Raw genomic sequence first — 15,924 nt, 5'->3', positions numbered from 1 at the left:
ATATAATATAAATACATAATTATGAAACTAAATTATAAATATAAAGAGAAGAAGACATAAAAAATACAAGTATTTATTATACTTACCTCTATGATGCCAAAATGAGTGCCTAAGCCCTAAGGTCATCCATTATATTTCTACTCCTGTCAAAGAAGAATGAAGCTCACCGCTGCCGGAGCAAAACTGGATTAGTGGTTCTTCCTTGTTCCTTGATTTCTTCTCAAAGCCCTTTCTTAAAACCCTTGACAAAATCTAAACCCTGTTTGTGAATCGTGTTTTTGTTTTGTTTGTTTTGGTTATTTTTGGTGGAGTAAAGCTGATCCCATACATCCCAAGTGTTAACAAAACCATACACCTACCAATAAAAAATCTATATTTGGAATCTTTATCAAGTAATTTTAAACTGTGTTTAAAAAGAAAAAACCCATAAGACACTTCACATAAGGCGGAGCACTGCCTTACCATCTTTAGGTTGCATCAGTGCCAAGGCGCTCGTAAGGCGATGCCTTAGCAACGCCTTAAAAACTATGGACTTACCAGTCATATGAGCAGATGCCCCTGAATCAATAATCCAGGGGGTAGTAGTGGTAAGAAGGGCTGGTGTACCTGCTTGTGCCAAGGTAGCAGTGGATGTAGACACACCATTAGATGTATTAGAGGATGCCTCAAGAGTCTGCAACCGTGATGCAGATTCTTCAACAAACTAGGCTTGTTTTATTAGAAATGAGTTTAGGGTTGGGTTGTATATGTGTTGGGTTTTCAGTCCATGTGGTTTTGAGTGTAATGGGCCACTTTTATGGGCCTAAACTAAGGGTTCTAAGGTTGCATACGGGATTCATTGATTTGTTTCATTTTTCTTTAGTTTCCTTTTTAGATGGGGTTATTTAGTTTCTAATTTCAATGCCTTGTTATTTTCTAATTTCCAGTCATAAGTTAGTTTCTAATTTCAGTAATTGTATTTTCCTAGTTTCTATTTTTAGAATTGGAAACTAGAGGAGTTGTTTTTTATTTAGTTTCCTATTTCAGTTTTGGAAACTAAACTTAGTTTCTATTTTGTAAAACCCCCCATCATTATTATAAATAAAGGAGAGCTTTCATTGGTAGAGCCACAATTTTAATAACAAAAATACTCTGCTGCTACTGCTGCAATGTCTCTGCTGAGATGCTTCTTGTGTTTGATCAAGAACAATAGGGCTAGTGTTTGATCTGGTCGACGCCTTGCGGTGGGAAGTCAGGGTGGTTCTACAAGTGTTTTCTTATTCTTCTTTCAAGTATTTTCAAGCTCTGTTTTCAAGGATCTGCTGCTGCTAATTGACTCAAGTATCACTCTTCATATTCTGCCCAGAAATTGCCCTTTTCTGTGCAATCGGTCCTGTTTCCCATAGCTGCTAGAGACCTCTATTAAGGCTGATATTCTGTCGAGTGTACTTCCCCACCAGAGTGAAACTCAATCCAATTTATGGGCCATTTTGACCAGCCGATTGGAAGCTACATAAAATCTCTTGGTTTTGTCTTCTAGTGATCTGCCTTGGCCAGAATTGTGATCGATTGGGTTGATTGAATTTCTACTGTTATGTTTAGACTTTGGTTCTTTGTTACTGTTGATTTGAACCTATTTGAGCTGCAGTCAGTTCCTGGATTACTATTACTTGACCGATACCGTTCTGTCCTAATCAGTATTGGTTCCTAAGATCAACAGTTTACTGATTTGTGTATTATTCTGTTGGTCTGATTTATTTGGTGTGTTGGTTGGTTATGGTTGTTCTTTTGACTAAAAGTTCCTACAGTTTGGGTCTAGTTTGAGTTTTTAAATCTAGTCCTACATTAAACCACCTTAGTAATTGATTGATATCATCATGTAGACAAGTAAAAGAGTCTCCTGAAGAAGTCCCTGGTTTAGTATCATTGGGAGACACAAGGTCAGTACCATCATCTGACACTGCATGATTGGCTAATTGGGTTGCCCACTCTGGCTTGTCATGCTTTGCCCAACAAGTCTCTACAGTATGGTTGGGCTTCTCACAGTAAGAGCACTGGCGAGAAGAATAATCAAATTGCTGTCCACGATCAAAGTGCTGTCCACTAGAACCCTGTCCACTAGACAAACGCCCTCCCCCACGACCTCGACCACGTCCACGGTTATCAAGAAAGGATGAATTGTCTTTGGTGGACTGATTAGGTTTGGTAGAATATGTGATGCACTGAAGGCGTGAGTAGGTATTGTTCAGTGTAGGGACGGTGTTGCCAGCAAGTAAGTGACCCTTCACTGCCTTTAGGTCATTATTCAAGCCAGCCAAGAACTTGGAAACAAAGAATTCATTAGGTTGAGCTTTGAGCTTTGCAATATCTGTAGTCAAGGGTTGGAAGACATTGAGTTCTTCAACCATTCCCCTGAAAGCATTGTAGCATTCTGATAGAGACTTGTCAATGGCGAAATTGAAACAACTTCTCATAGATATAGATACGATTCTTCTTCTGGGAGTAGGTTTCCTTCAAATCATCCCATACCCCTTTTGTAGTAGTGTGGAACATGACATTGGCAGCGACATCTGGTTCCATACTATTCCACAACTAGATCAAAATTAATGCATTGTCTTCATTCAATCATTATATCCCTTATCAAACGATTGAGTAGGATCAGTAGTATATTGAAATTTGTCTTTTGTCATGAGATAAACCTTCACAGATTGAGCCCAAAGGAGGTAGTTCGAACTCCCTTTGAGCTTGATAGAGGTAATCTAGACATTCACATTGTCCGAAGAAGATGTAATAGCCGTGGTAGTTTTGGTCTCAGCCATGAGGAACCAAAAAATTAAACAAAAAAGGATTGCAGGTCTAATAACCGGATGTAGAGGCAAACAACCAATCACCTGCATGCAGATCTATATAGTACCATGGAATGGGGGATTCTATTATAGAGCAATATTGTCAATACCTAATCCCACCATAGTCATCACTGAAACAGTTACCATAGCCATGGGTAAAAAATCGATGGGTATAAAAAAACCTTGCTAAAAATCAATTAGACCAAAACCTTGCTAAAAAAATATCGATTAGGGCAGTAGTATCATATCACGATCTAAGAACAATCATTCCATATGATTTAAGCCATAGTGAGCGCAGCAATAGGCGGCTGCACACCAGAGAGTTCAGCTGAAGAAGGAAGTCAGCAGAGAGGAATGTATAAACCCTAGGTTTGATCACAGAGGCTCTAATACCATGTGACTGATTCTAGAATCCTGCAACCAAACCAAGGAAAGAAAGCAAAGAGAAGAAGAAAGAACGAAGACTGAAGAGAGAAGAGAGGTGAGAGGCGAGTTCACAGATCACTTCCAAAAGAGGGGAACTAACCTGCGATCAGACCAGAATAGTTTGCCCGGCAGGTTAGATATATATATATATATTCCAAAAATAGGATAGGTACAAAACTACCCTTGTAACCTGCGATAGTCCCTAATACAAAACAAAAACCAATGAGGCCAAAATACCCTTCTTATGCCTAAAACTTAACATGTACAAAGAATTTTTTAACTATGTAATGTAAGGCCAAGTCATGAGTAACTTAACCCCAGAACATGATCTTAATTACAACCAAAACCAGACATTGGCATCAGTCTCATCAACAATACATGTAATAGCCACACCAATGGGTGAAAATAGGGTAAGACAACCTTTACAACTCTTAACAAATTCTAGCAAGGATTTAGGGTAATCCCAGCTGACATGAAAAGTCAACAGCAACTAAAGGGGGCCCATCACAGGGTATTTACAAGGCCCAAATAACCAGAAAGCTAACAATACTCAGAATATTCTTTTCAAAGGTTAGATGGCGCAAATAATCCTATCAAAGAGGTCCAATAGGACTGAATAAACCCTCCAATTCTTAGCCTAAAATAATGGCTATATGCTGAGATACTTGTTAGTCATGAATATAGATAGTACAGTCTTAAAAATGACTGAAAATCAAAGTCAACAATTGCAGCTGTTGACATATCAGTCACTGTAGAACTCATGGAACTGATACCTTTATTGATGGTGGCCCCCTTTTAAACTGAATAAGTCTGTAAATTCCAGTCAAATTTGATGGCAACACAGGAAGTCAGTAGGGTAGTAGTAATGAGTCTTCACACCTATCCTCAGTTGGAAAATCGATCGGATAGTTCCTTGATAGTCAAGTAGCGGCAACAACAACAAAGCTTAGCCTTATCCCAACTAAATGGGGTCGGCTACATGGATCTGCGAGTATTTGAAAAAAAAAAAAAACTTTATATAAATAATCAAAATAAAAGGATGGTATCATAGCTAGAGAGGGGCAAAGCCAATGTATAATCTAGCTATGAACCTTGGGGGAAAGGGAGAGTAATAATATAAAACTGAAAATTTAAAACCTAATTTAAGAATGAAAGGGTAGTAAGAAGAGGGAATGAGAGGGGGGTGAGAAGACTACTGTAGAAGCCTACTTACTTGAACTTTAATACTTGAACTCAAAAACTTGATTGAGATTTGAAATACTACCAATACTAAAAACCAGATCTGGAATAAACCATATCTAAAATTGCTAGTACTGGAGAAAACAAATCTAAAAGAGAAACTTGAACTTGAATAGAGATGCTTCAAAGCTTAGATCTTGTCACCTAGATCTAAACCTTGAACTAGAGAATTAAAATTACAATACCATAAACCATAAACATGAAAGAAAACTTGCATTCATTAATTAAAACTCCATTACAAAAGTGTTTAACCAAAAAGTAAGAAGAACTAAAAGGAGACTAAACCTAGAGAAAGAGATAAAACCCTAAAGAAGAATTGCACCTAAGGAGAGAGAAAAAGAGAGCACAAAAAATAATAACTAGCCATCCTCTCCCTTGAAATTTTTTATTTATAGAGAAATATCCCACTCACGAACAATCGGCAACTTAGATCTTAGCCCTCTAGGCAGCTCTGTTAGATGCCATACTTGGGTGAAGATTTAACTTTTGCATGTCTCTTCTAACTAACTCATCAATGGTCATTTTTGGCCTGCCCCTAGCCCTTTTAGCTCCATTTATCTACATTTGGTCACTCCTCCGTACTGTGGCATCCAAGGGCCTCCGTTGGACATGCCCAAACCATCGTAACCGACATTCTCTGAGCTTATCCTAAATTGGGCAACTCCTAAATCTGTTTTAACCTGGTCATTTCTTATTCTATTTCTCAGGGTTTTGCCGCACATCCATCTCAACATCCTCATCTCAGCCACACTCAACTTATCTATGTTACGCTTCTTGACTGCCCAAAATTTTACACCATACATCATAGCTGGTCTTATGGCTGTCCTATAGAATTTTCCCTTCTGCTTTAGAGGAATACGTCGATCACATAACACTCTAGAAGTCCCTCTCCATTTCATCCATGATGTAGATCCACATTATGGAAGGAAATATGAGAGGAAGAAGGGTCCAGCCTTAGTCCACTTGAGTGGCTAGGGTCCAGCCAAGAAGCCAACCGAACCCCTACTTGGTCCACCTGAGTGGCTAAGTACAAATAAAGGCCAATTGGGCCCATCGGCTAGGGGAATAATTAGTAGTTGTTTTTAATTAATTAGGGGCCATTGGGCCCATCGAGTTGAATAAGTGGTATGTAGAGTCCAAATTGTCTTAGGACTCTATTTGTTTTCCACATAGGTTTATTATTCCTAGTCCAATTTTGAATTCCTAGTTGTAGTAGGAGTGTCTAGTCCTATTGGGAAACTAGCTCCTAGTTGAAGTAGGAGTATCTAGTCTTATTGGGAAACTAGCTCCTAGTAGTAGTTTGATTGCTATTCAACCCTCTATAAATAGAGGAGCCTATGTACTCATAATTTCATATTTGAATAAAGAATAATTGCAGTCAATTGCTTAGAACAGCCGGGATAGCTATGGGTAAGAAGCCCGGGCCGAGACAGCCGCTCCTCCCCCACTTTTCCCTTTGTTTCTTCTTGTTTAAAGCTTTATATTTTATCCTAAAGTTACTGCTGTTGAAGTATACGACTGTTGTGAGTATTCAAAAGTTCAGATCTATCCAAGTTACAAACCAGATTTGATTCTCTCTCCTAAAGCCTGCGATTATTTCTCCTATGTCAGAAAATCAAGAAAGCTTGTAACTTCACAACCAGTCGTCAGAATCCTCTCAACTTTAGGGGTTTTTGTACCCTCCTTAGGGACTATCTACGCCTGAGTGCAGCTCAATCGGACTCCTATATACCTGGCCGCACCTCTCTCTCCAGCTCTATAGCAGGACTTTCTCTCCTATCGGGTTGTGTTTTGGGCTGGTTTTGCTCTTATATGGGTATTGTATCCTTGGGGGTTTATTTGATGGTCTTATTTCTTTGTTTCCTGGTCCTATTTGTATTGTTGGGATTATAAATTGCTGGGGTAGTTTCTTGTAATCTACTCCTGCATTAATCCATCTTACTTTAATTCTGTGGGAGACATCATCATCAATCTCACTTTCTTTGTTTAACGTAGAGCCCAAATATCTGAAACAATCACTTTGCAGAATCTCTCTCCCCTCAATTTTCACCACCTCGCTATCAATCCTCAATCGACTGAAGTTACACCTTATATATTCCGTCTCCGTTCTACTTATCTTGAGACCTCTCGATTCCAAAGTATATCTCCATAGTTCCAACTTATCATTAATCTCTGGCCTGTTTCACCGACCAGAGCAATATCCATAGTTCTCAAGGCGTCGCCTAGGTGTCCAGGCTTGGCAACGCCTGGACCTAGGCGACTGCCACCTTTTATTTTTGGCACTTATTTATGCCAAATACCATTTAAGTAAATGTTTTTATATTTTGTTTCATATAAAAACATTTACTTAAGATATTATTTATAAATAAGCAAATACCCCTTATTTGAATTCAATAAAAATAGTTTAAAAATCAAATTCCAAAAAGATAAAAAGTCAACCCCCCGGTCCAAGAACAAAAACTGGATTTTTGGTCATAGGGCGATTTTCAACTTTCGAATGCTAAGATTTTTCTCAATTCTGAAAATTTTATAAATCTTATCATGGTAAAACATTGCTAAAAATCAAAAGTCCAGTAAAATAATATTTTTTCTTGATGTCTATAAAATTATTTCCATTCAAGCGATTTAACAACATTCGTACACTTTAAAATAAGTTTGACCGGAATATAACTTCGTCATAACAACTCATATTTAAGTAATCTTAGACTTGTTGGAAAACTAGTTTTGTGTTATACCTAATACAAAAAGTCTCATGTAAAAATAAAATCATTTGACCAATAAAACTTATTATTGAATAAGAGCATTTCTATAAATGTTAATAAGTCGTTGATTTTTTATGACTTGATGTGAGTGACTATGTTGATTTTTTATAACTTGATGTTGCTTAATCTTGATTGATTTTTTTATGTCATAGGATATGTATTATAACATACAAAATAACTGTAAAAAATAGGAGAAATAAAAAATAACACATGGGTGATTTGATCACCATGGCAACGCCATAGCGGGGCGATTCACCGCCAAATCGATTAGCCACCCCTCAACTGCCTTGGGTCGCCATGACGCCGTGACAATTATAACAATATCATCTGCAAAAAGCGTACACCACAGGACCTCTCCTTGAATATTCCTGGTTAAATCATCAATGACAAGTGTAAATAGGTAGGGGCTCAATGCGGATCCTTGATGTAACCTGATATTAATTGGGAACTCAACACCTTGGCCTCCCACAGATCTCACACTAGTCACCACATCTCCATACATGTCTTTAATTATATCCACGTATTTACTTGACACTTCTTTCTTCTCTAAAACGTACCAGATTAAATCTCTGGAACCCTGTCATAGGCCTTTTCTAGGTCGATGAAGACCATATAAAGATCCCTCTTGTAGGTTTTGGCTTTTTCCATAAGCCTCCTAAGAAGGTAGTCGCTTCTGCAGTGGATCTCCCAGGCATGAAACCGAATTGGTTCCTTGAGATATTAGTTTCTCTTCTTAAGCGAACTTCTATTATCTTCTCCCATAGTGTCATAGTATGACTCATAAGTTTTATACCTCTATAGTTGTTGCAGCTTTGGATATCGCCTTTATTTTTGTAAATTGAGACAATAATGCTTCTCCTCCACTCATCAGGCATTTTTTTCGTGTTTATAATCTTGTTAAATAGCTTGGTTGACCAAACAAGGTTCAAGGTATCGTTTTTCGACCCGGTTTCGACCTCTGGGGAGATTGAAATTTCGGTCGAAACCTGAGAAATTTCGAGGAAACCAGAGAATTTTTCCCGGTTTGGTGGAAACTTAGGTTTCGACCCCTAAACAGTTTTTTTTCCTGATTTTTTGTGTACATCCTATTTAGACATTTCTAACACATTCACATCATTAGGCTTAAAAAAAAAAACACATAAAGTCATACTTGTGTGGTGAACCAAAGGTTTGGTAATCATTACGCTGAGTTGTTGACTGAAATATGTTATAGGTAAATGCATTTTCAAAAACAGAAAAAAGCATTAACATGCAAAAAAAATTTGGCCACCTTGAATGCATAGATCGGTCCTCCTAAGTAACATATAAAAAATTTACATAATTCTCCTCAATTTAAAAGTATATTCTATAAAAAAAATGATATTTTGGGAAGTTAGGACTTACCTTTTTGGTCCAAGCTGTCTTTCTTATGTAGATGAAGCAAGAACCACCCTTAGATATAATTTTGTTAGGCAAAAAATGAAAATCTCCACTGTTTCCCCAAGTTTCCCACTCCTGGGAGAAAAAAACTAAGAAGAGAGGGTCGAATTCTGCTAAAGAAGGCTTGGGTTTCATTTTAAACTAACTTATATAGGACCTGGTTCAAGTCAAACTAGTTGGTTTCGATCGAAACATGGGAAATTTCGATGGAACATGTTGAAACATGGTCAAAACCTATGACTTGTTTCGACCCTTGGGGATACAGTCGAAACCTGCGAAATTTCGTAGGTTTCAATTGAGTTCTTGAACTATGGTCCCAAACTCTTCCACACTTCAATTGGGACCTCATCCGGACCTTGTGTTTTCCCTATTTTAATCTTCCTTAGGGCTTCTTTAACCTCGGTCATTCCTATCTTGCGTACATACCTATGATTCTTGTTGTGGAGTAGGTTACTCAAACCACTCCTATTAGGACTATCTCCATTAAGTAGGTTACAAAAGTACTCATCCCATCTCCTCTTTATGTCTTCATCCTTCACAAGCACTTTGCCATCCTCATTCTTAATACATCGAACCTGGTTGAGATCCCTACTTTTTCTTTCTCGAATTTTATCTATCTTATAAATAGCCTTTTCCCCTTCCTTGGTATTTAAATTGTTGTAGAAATCATCATATTTTCTTACCTTTGCTTTCCCCACAATCTTTCTTGCCTCATTCCTGGCGGCCTTATATCTCTCTTTATTTTTAACTTCCCCAGTCCTTTGCCAAATCTTAAAATTATCTTTCTTAGTCTTGATGGTAACCTGAACCTCAACATCCCACCACCAAGTCTCTCTAGGGACCAACTTAGTACCCCTAGACACCCCTAGAACCTCCTTATCAATTTTCTTAATGCAATCTGTCATTTCATTCCACATCGTGTTGGCATCCCCTTCACAATCCCACTTTCCATGCTTCACCACATTATCTGTAAAGAACCCCATTGACTCTCCTTTCAATCTCCACCACCTAACCTTAGGGCACACTTGGTTCTTAGTTTTTTCTTTGGTAAACAGAAGCACATGTCCAAGATCAACATCTATGTTGAGAGGTTAAACTCTCCTCAGGGATGACCTTACAGACCTTACACATCCATCTGTCAGGCCTTCTAGTGAGGAAGAAGTCTATTTGACTGGAATGCTGTCCATTTTTGTAACTAATTGAGTGTTCTTCCCTTTTAATGAAAAGAGTGTTAGCAATGAATAGATCATAAGTGGTTGTGAAGTCCAGAATTGAGGTTCCCTCTTCATTCCTCTCCCCAACTCCATAACCTCCATGCACCTCTACATAACCTCTCATATCCTTCCCAATATGTCCGTTTAGATCGTCTCCCATAATAATCTTTTCATCCGATTTAAAACTATACATCAATTCATCCATGTGTTCCCAAAATTGTAGCTTGTAGCTCTCATCCAATCCTGCTTGTGGAGCATAAACGCTAATAATTTTGACTTCTTTATCTAACACCAGCTTTAAGGATATGATCCTGTCTCCTACTCTTTTAACATCTACCACATCATTTTTCAAGTCTTTATCCACCACTATGCCAACTCCATCTCTTCCACTTTGGTCTCCCAAATACCAAAGTTTAAAGTCGTCCAACATCTTAGCTTTCATCCCTTTCCATCTAGTCTCTTGGATACATGCAATGTTAATCCTTCTCCTCCTCATGACATCTATCAATTCCAAACTCTTGCCCGTCAGTGAACCAATGTTCCAGGAAGCAAATCGAGTCTTCCTTTTATGACCAACATTCTTAACACGCTCTTGAACATGTTGCAAAGTAGATCGATACCGTGTGTCATTTGCATGGGATGCCCTGGCAACAGGAAAAAAAGACAGGATATAGAAAGGGATAAAATGCAATAAAAAAAATACAGGGATCCATGCAAAGGGTGGATTGGTTGGATATAATATGGTGCCGGCTGCCTACTTGACGCACCAAAATAGAGCTATATAAAAATAGTAAGAAAGAAAACAAAAAGATATAGGTAAGAAATGGAACCTAGTACAATAAACAAAGGTTGGATTAGGCCTTTCACACTCTTAAACTCTTAGGCATCTCACCCACTCAATCGACTCTCTTAACCATGAAGGCAAGCTTCAATTTCATTAACTCAAACTCTGTCTAGAAGAGCTGGGATCAATTCACTTAAATAGGCTTGAAAGCCTTTACAAAATAGGAAACTATTGCAAAAAGGGAACTAACATGAAAAAAGAAACTGTTCCTATTTAAAACTTTCCTAATTGAAGACTACTTGCTTGCTAAGAGAATAATATAAAGAAACGGAACTAAAAGAACTCTTCTAGAAGCTGGTCGATCCCCTCTCTTCTTACTTGCTGACCAAGGTTTATGAATAAGACAAATAACCTGCTCAAATCAAAATCAGATGAGTAGATCTATCTTGCTGTTTGACTTTCTGGCCAAGGTATGAATATTGGAAACAAACTCCCATCTATACAACCTGGCTGCCTAAGGCAAAGTAGTCCCACACAAGTGGCAGATTCTCTTGGAAACTTGCTGTTTGATAGGCTGGAATATGCTCCAATTGTTGGGGCCAGCATTGAACCACTTTGATCCTATTTTGGAGGCTCGATCTACGTCCGTTTGCATATTTTATCTTCCTGTCCTATTTCCTATAAACTTTTAGGTTGTCGCATGTATAAGGTTTCTTCCAACTTGCCATTTAGAAAAGCAGTTTTCACATTCATCTAGAATAACTCCAAGTCCATATGTGCGAAAGTGCCTATATTAACCTTATAAGGGAAAATTTTGCCACCTGTAAGTAAGTTTCATAGTAATCTCTTCCTCCCTTCTATGCATATCCTTTTGCAACTAACTGGGCCTTGAATCTACGAACATAATCATATACTTTATACTATTTCATAAGTGCCCATTTGCAATCTATTGCATTCCTGCCCTTTGGTAGGTCCCATACGTCCCATATTTGATTCTTTGTAATGGAATCAATTCCCACATGGCATTCAACCATTCACTTGATTCCCATGATTTTGTCGCTTCTCTATAGATTACATAATTGACTACTTCTTCCACATGTGTCAACTGTATGACAAGATGGTCCACATGAATAAAGGTAGTAGTCATCCAGATAAGCCGGAATTGTTCTGGTTCTTTTAATCCCACTTACCCCAGGTTTCAGGTGTTGTCCTTGAGGATCAACTTGATCTTCATGAACTTGAGTTCCTTGATAAAAAAAATCTTTGTTCATTTTGAGGGTCATTCATGGTCATCTTCAATGACATGCAGGGGTTCTGTATCCTCCTACTGTTGTTCCTTCTCTAGTTTCTCTAGAAATTCCACATCGCTACTCTCAATAACCCCTTTTTTAGGGTGATAAAACTTATACCCTTTTAATCCTTCTAGATATCCTATGAATTTGCATGTGATAGTTGTAATTGTAAAATCCAATTTGTTCTTATATAGCTCAGGTATAAATACATGGGCCATTGATCCTCATCTCCCTTAGGTTTTCTAAGTTTGGTTTCTTACCTATCCACAATTCATAGGGTTAGGTACAACAATGGGAGATAGGAATTGAGATTATTGAGAGTGCCTATGGCCGGACTTTAGTGTGATCTTAACAAATTTATTAAGAATTTTGTCAAAAATATAATTTTCTATGAGAATGGTCTCTTTGTAGAACTTATTGGAGAGAGAAGAATGTGATAACATGTAATGTACTACATTAAGTAGCATTCTATTCCTCCATCTTTTAGCCACACCATTCTGTTGTGATGTGAAAGACAATTTTTTGTTTAATGGTTCTGTGTTCCTCACAGAATTTTTCAAATTCAGTAGGGTTGTATTTTCCACCATAATCGGTTCTTAGAACCTTAATATTTCTTCTCAACTGATTTTGTACTTCAGTTCTATATAGTCTGAAATGTTCAAACATTTCTGATTTTCCACTTAGTAAATAAACATACCCATATTTGGAGAAATCATTAGTAAACGTGATAAAATATGTTTTATCACTATAGTACTCACATTGAGCAGCCTACAAATGTCAGGGTGTAACACTTTGAGGAGTTCCTTTGCTTTCACTCCTGCCAGATAAACAATGTTTGCATGCATCATATTCTACATTAGACAGCTTTGGAATTAATCCAAATTTAATTATTTATTTCATTTTCTTAATTGTAGGGTGTCCTAGTTTCATATGCGAAGTGTATGAATCAACCACATTTGCACAATCAATGTAAATCAAAGAGCCATATGCGTTTCCATTAATATTGGTGGTTGCAATGTGAATATTGTCAATAATGGAAAGCAAAAACAAATCATGCTCGGGGACAAATCGTTCCAAAGAAAAAGAACAACCTTGTTGTCCAATCGTGACCTTAGTGCCCGTGAATGACACATTATGACCCTTCTTGACAAGTGCTGGTATAGATATTAAGTTTCGGCGCACATCAGGAGCAAAAAGAATATACTTCAAATAGGAGTTGTCCCTCTTGGGTTCTAATACATAATCAGCTGCACTGCGTACTTCACTGTATGAGTTTTTCTTCTATATAGGTTCTATGGTCAATAGGTGCAAGAGGCTTCAACTCTTTCTGTTCTAGAGTGGTCCTCACAATGTGGCGCATCGCTCTTGAATCGATCCACCACTCCTCAAACTATTCTCTAGATAGATTGCACTCAATGGTGCCAATGAACTCTTTCTGCTGAGTATTTGCTTGTGGTGCATAGTTTTCTTTGTGATTCTCTTTCTGAGGGTTAGGGCAAACAGCCTTAAAGTGGGTGAACGTCTCACAACCATAACATGCTCCAATAGGCACCTTCTTTATGTTCTTGGGTTTCAACCTACCTTTCCCCTTGAACTTATTATGGTTGGTGTAGGGACGGAATCGGTGCTGATGTGTTAGTAATTTCCACTTGTTCAACCACTAACGATATTGGGTTAGTCTGTGTCATATATAGGTCACTCCAAGGCTTAAAGTATCGGTATTAGTCACCGTATCGGCCAAAATTAAGATATGTATCGGAAGGTATCGTATCGTATCCGAGATATGCTAAGATATGCTAAAGATATGCACATAAATAGATAAGAAACACTTTTTTATACACTTTTGCATAAAAAATTAATTAAAAAAAGCTATTGATAACATGTATTATGCATAAACACTAAATTGAGGGTATCACACTAAGAATTCAAGGTTTGTAGTTGTCCCATAAATGTAATATCATTGTTCCCAATCTTTATTTCCACTTTAGTTAAAGAGAAATATGATTGGCAACAACTTTGGAACAAAAACCCCTAAAAAAATCGTGTTTTTCTGAAAAATGACCCAACTTGGCCATTATATGACTGTAACGAACCTTATCAGTACGTATCGTTCCGTATCGGTATGTATCGACCGATACACACCTATACATACCAATACATATCGAAACGTACATTGCACTTGATTTTATTTTTTCCATAGAGTATCGGTATGTATCGGTGCGTATCGATACGAAAGGGTTTTAAAAATTCCATGTATCGTATCGGTAAGGGCCGATACGGTACGATATGCATCGAAACTTAAAACCCTGGGCCACTCTTAAAATTGCCCACATGCACTCTTAGTGATACTGCTACTGTTGGAGGGTCTTCTATTTGCGACATAGTTGGGAAGCTTGCTTTCGGTGCCTCGACGAGCCACATCTTGATGGAGCGCAATTTGCATAGATGGCCTTGCAACTCCCAATCTTTCGATAAGATTTGGAAGTCATCAACTATGATGTGTCCTCCAACCTTAGTGGTCTCCATCACCGCCCGGTTAGTGACACCCCAAAGAACAAGCACATTGTTGCTTCCTGGGGTCTTCCCTCCTCCATTATATCTGCCCCCGTGATGTATCCCTTCTTTTAGTTGGGCTTCTGACCCCTTCTTGTTATCCCCTCCTTTGGGGGCTTGATCTTTTTGGCTTCCCCCCTGCTTCTCATTGTTAATGAATTTATTTGCTCACCAAAAAGAAAAAAAAAAAAAAAAAAAAAAAATACTGCAACTGTTGGGGGAAGCTTCTCAATAGTTAGGTTTTCACCCAGGAATCTTAATGCCATCTGTGCCATTGTCCTAGAAGGGGGCAAGATATTAATGATGGTGGACGGTTGGTCGTTGTCAGACACTTGTGATCCTGCATTCGGCAACTCAAGAGCCATGGCTCACAACATCCTCAACCATCAGCCATTCTACAATTATTATACCTATGTGTCAAGAGTTGTGTGGGTTTTAGTCTTTACATCATACTAGGTCGTTATAGCTTCCATGACTGTTTTGGTTGTTTTGTGGTTGTTAAACACCTTCATTAGATGGTCTTTCATCTTCATGAGGATCATGCTTCGGCTCTCTTGTCATCTTCAACATAATTTTTCTGCAGCTTTAATTTCTGCAAGGGTGGGATTTTCCCCAACCACAAGTTTCGGTCCCAAAACATGATCCATTTTGTCATATATCAATATGTGTTATTTTCCTATTCCATATTTCATAGTTTGATCCATCTAGTTTCTTGAGGCTGTTCATTTCATGTGCTAGGGTAGCCAAGACGATAAAGTTCTGCCAAAAATAAATAAAGAAATAATTCAGTTTTCTATGCTATTAAAAGAAAAATGAGTCCAATGCTTTATTTTGCTTTGAATTCTGATTCGGTATGGTTTCAAGCGAGCCACATGAATGGTTTTAATATTCTATAATTTAAAGGGTGTCAATAGGTTCTGTTCAATGCAAGTGGCATGGCATACATACTGATATGGGAGAAAAATGATGCACACCTAAACTAAAATGGGAAACAGAGTTGGCATTAATTAATAAAAAAAAAAAATTAAGTACTGACTCAATGCAAAGGGCAACTGAAATGCATAGCAGCAAATACATACTGAATAGAATGGAGCATATCTTCACTGACCATAGAGGCAGCAGTTGTATTCCACTTGTCCTGATGCACAATCAAAGAGAAATCCAAGTGAAAAATACCAACTTATATGAAACGTTATTTTATCAGATGATTTAATAGAAGCAACGAAAGAAAAGAAATAAACAGCAGCTATATAATTTAGTTACAGCATGCAATATGTGGTTAATAAAAATGAAGTTGCTTATGATCATCAACCCAAAAGTAAACTAACATATCACTGCTGTAAAGTCAAATTAAAAAAAATAAAAAAAATAAAAAATTTCAGGCAACTAATAGAAAACTGCCAAATGCTT

General features: G+C 37.7%; 2 protein-coding genes across 7 annotated transcripts in view; one reads left to right on the top strand and one right to left on the bottom strand.

Annotated features, from left to right (window-relative positions):
• Nucleotides 1-15,924, top strand: part of LOC122078887 (protein XAP5 CIRCADIAN TIMEKEEPER-like) — a 61,369-nt gene that overhangs the window by 14,703 nt on the left and 30,742 nt on the right. The window lies entirely within an intron of this gene.
• LOC122059320 lies at nucleotides 9,743-14,487 on the bottom strand. The gene is made up of 2 exons (XM_042622081.1): nucleotides 14,267-14,487; nucleotides 9,743-10,529 (listed from the first exon to the last, which is right to left on the bottom strand). The coding sequence occupies exons 1-2, from the start codon at nucleotides 14,485-14,487 to the stop codon at nucleotides 9,743-9,745; spliced, it is 1,008 nt and encodes a 335-aa protein (XP_042478015.1).

The sequence above is a fragment of the Macadamia integrifolia genome, chromosome 1, assembly GCF_013358625.1.
Source record: "Macadamia integrifolia cultivar HAES 741 chromosome 1, SCU_Mint_v3, whole genome shotgun sequence".
Taxonomy (NCBI): domain Eukaryota; kingdom Viridiplantae; phylum Streptophyta; class Magnoliopsida; order Proteales; family Proteaceae; genus Macadamia; species Macadamia integrifolia.
This window is presented reverse-complemented; position numbering and strand designations above follow the sequence as displayed.

Excerpts from the sequence above, each read along its gene's own strand:
- LOC122059320 (XM_042622081.1), bottom strand. The coding sequence starts at position 14,487 with ATGGAGACCACTAAGGTTGGAGGACACATCATAGTTGATGACTTCCAA. Across the intron at positions 10,530-14,266 it reads AATTTTAAGAGTGGCCCAGG|GGCATCCCATGCAAATGACA; the intron begins GTTTTAAGTTTC and ends TCCTGTTGCCAG.